Below are 1,875 nucleotides of genomic sequence, written 5' to 3' on the forward strand. Positions count from 1 at the left end.
TTTCCTTTTTTTTTTTTTTTAAAAAATTTCTTGATTTTGTTTGTAGCCACCTCGTCCTCAATGCCTCTCTGAGCAGCATCTAGCGAGCGAGCGGGAGAAGGCGAGACAGAGAGGCAGAAGAGAAGATGAGGATAATTTGCAGACAGCTTGTCTTGTTGTTTTCTGGCTTTTGGGGACTAGCAATGGGAGCTTTTCCTAGCAGTGTGCAAATAGGTAAGCGCTGCATTGGGCTGCGTGCGTGTGTCCAGGGGTTCAATCCTTTGCGAAGTGAGTTGGAAAGGAGGCTCTGAAGGCAGTTTGCAGATTTCTCCTCCAACACCATCCCATTTCCCTGCCTTCACGAAAAATCCGCGTTTATTTGTGTGTGTGTGCCCCTCGGTGTATGTGTGTGTATATACATCATCTGTATGTGTGTGTATACATCTGTATGTGTGTGTATACATCTGTATGTGTGTGTATACATCTGTATGTGTGCGCGTTCGCGTGCGGTGGGGAGGATGCTTGGCTTTGGCAGAACTCGTTCCAGCTCCGGGGTGGGCAGGGGAGGAAGGGGCTCGGGGCTGATGCTCCTTGGCTGCTTCAGCCCCCTCCGGTACCCCTGCCTTTGCCCGGCTCCCGGAGGGCTGGCGAGTTCTGTGCACCGGAGGTTGCGGTAGCTGATAGGGGTGGGGGGGTAAAAGGCAAGGTTGCCCTTTTTTCCCTTCTCATAGTTGGAAAGTTTAGGATTTTGTAGGTCTCTCCCTGTAGTCCTGTGCCCTATCCTCACCCCTTTCCCATCACCTCCTGCTTCCCTCCTTTCAGAGGTGTTTCGGATGGGACGCAGCTATCTGAATTCTTTCCAGCTCAGCTCCATCACTGCATCATTTCTCGTGGACTTGTAAAGATGCTGCTAATAAGGCTGAGCTGCTCCCTGCCTGCACATGGCTGCAGAGGAGCAAAGTTCATTATATTTCTGTTCAGTGCAGATTATCTTACACTGAATTGTTTTGTTGGTTTTTTTTGGGTTTTTTTTTTTGTTGCTTTTTTTTTTTTTAATCCAGAAAGCATCGTTCCCTTTAATCAGCCTACCACTTAATGTAAGAGGCTGTTGAGTAGCTGATTTACTGGTGTGTTCGCTATCAGGGAGATGGAGGCTAAACACTTTAAAAGGTCACTGTAATCATGACAAATCTGGGTATTTATGTATGAAAGGCTGGAAACTGAGAAGTCAGAAAAGAAGCATGAATGCATCAGGGAGGTTAAAATCGATTGAGAACAGTGATTTAAAGGTAGCGGTTGTGATTATGAATATGATTAGTTCCTTAGCCATTAAAGTCTTAGGACTTGCCTTACTGTTCCAGCTTTGGGAGAGACAGTTGCTTGGTGTTACAAGATAGTAAGTAGCTTTCAAATAATTCACCCTGCTTCCTTTGCTTTTTGCTTTTTTTCTGTTTTTGTTTTTGTTTTTTTTTTGTAGGTGGTCTCTTCATCAGGAACACAGATCAGGAATATACTGCTTTTCGATTAGCAATTTTTCTTCATAACACCAGCCCCAATGCATCCGAAGCACCTTTTAATTTGGTTCCTCATGTAGACAACATTGAAACAGCTAACAGCTTCGCTGTAACAAATGCCTGTAAGTAAACATGCCATTGATCTGACCACCTTACGGGTAAATTGCAGTGGAAATAAGAGGAAACCACATCGTTATCTTGCATTGCAAATACATCCATAAGTCTGTCTTCAGTATAGATTCCCTTTGCAGAAGAGCAAAAGGGGCAGCAACCCTTGTTAGTTTGTAACTGGAGCAAAATCCCTTCTCTTGCCTTCTGCTGACTAACCTGATGTGACATTTACTTTAGTGTTATTACTGTAGTTTCTTGCTTCCCGGTTTCT

The 1,875-nt window shown here is 44.5% G+C and overlaps 1 protein-coding gene across 1 annotated transcript; it reads left to right on the plus strand.

Moving 5' to 3' along the window:
* The first annotated feature begins 125 nt into the window (after positions 1–125).
* Positions 126–1,623, plus strand: LOC104159987 (glutamate receptor 4-like). The gene is made up of 2 exons (XM_009698029.1): positions 126–213; positions 1,457–1,623. Exons 1-2 carry the CDS (start codon positions 126–128, stop codon positions 1,621–1,623), a joined length of 255 nt encoding a protein of 84 aa, XP_009696331.1.
* Positions 1,624–1,875: the final 252 nt, after the last annotated feature.

The sequence above is a fragment of the Cariama cristata genome, unplaced genomic scaffold (genome assembly GCF_000690535.1).
Source record: "Cariama cristata isolate BGI_N322 unplaced genomic scaffold, ASM69053v1 scaffold44143, whole genome shotgun sequence".
Taxonomy (NCBI): Eukaryota; Metazoa; Chordata; class Aves; order Cariamiformes; family Cariamidae; genus Cariama; species Cariama cristata.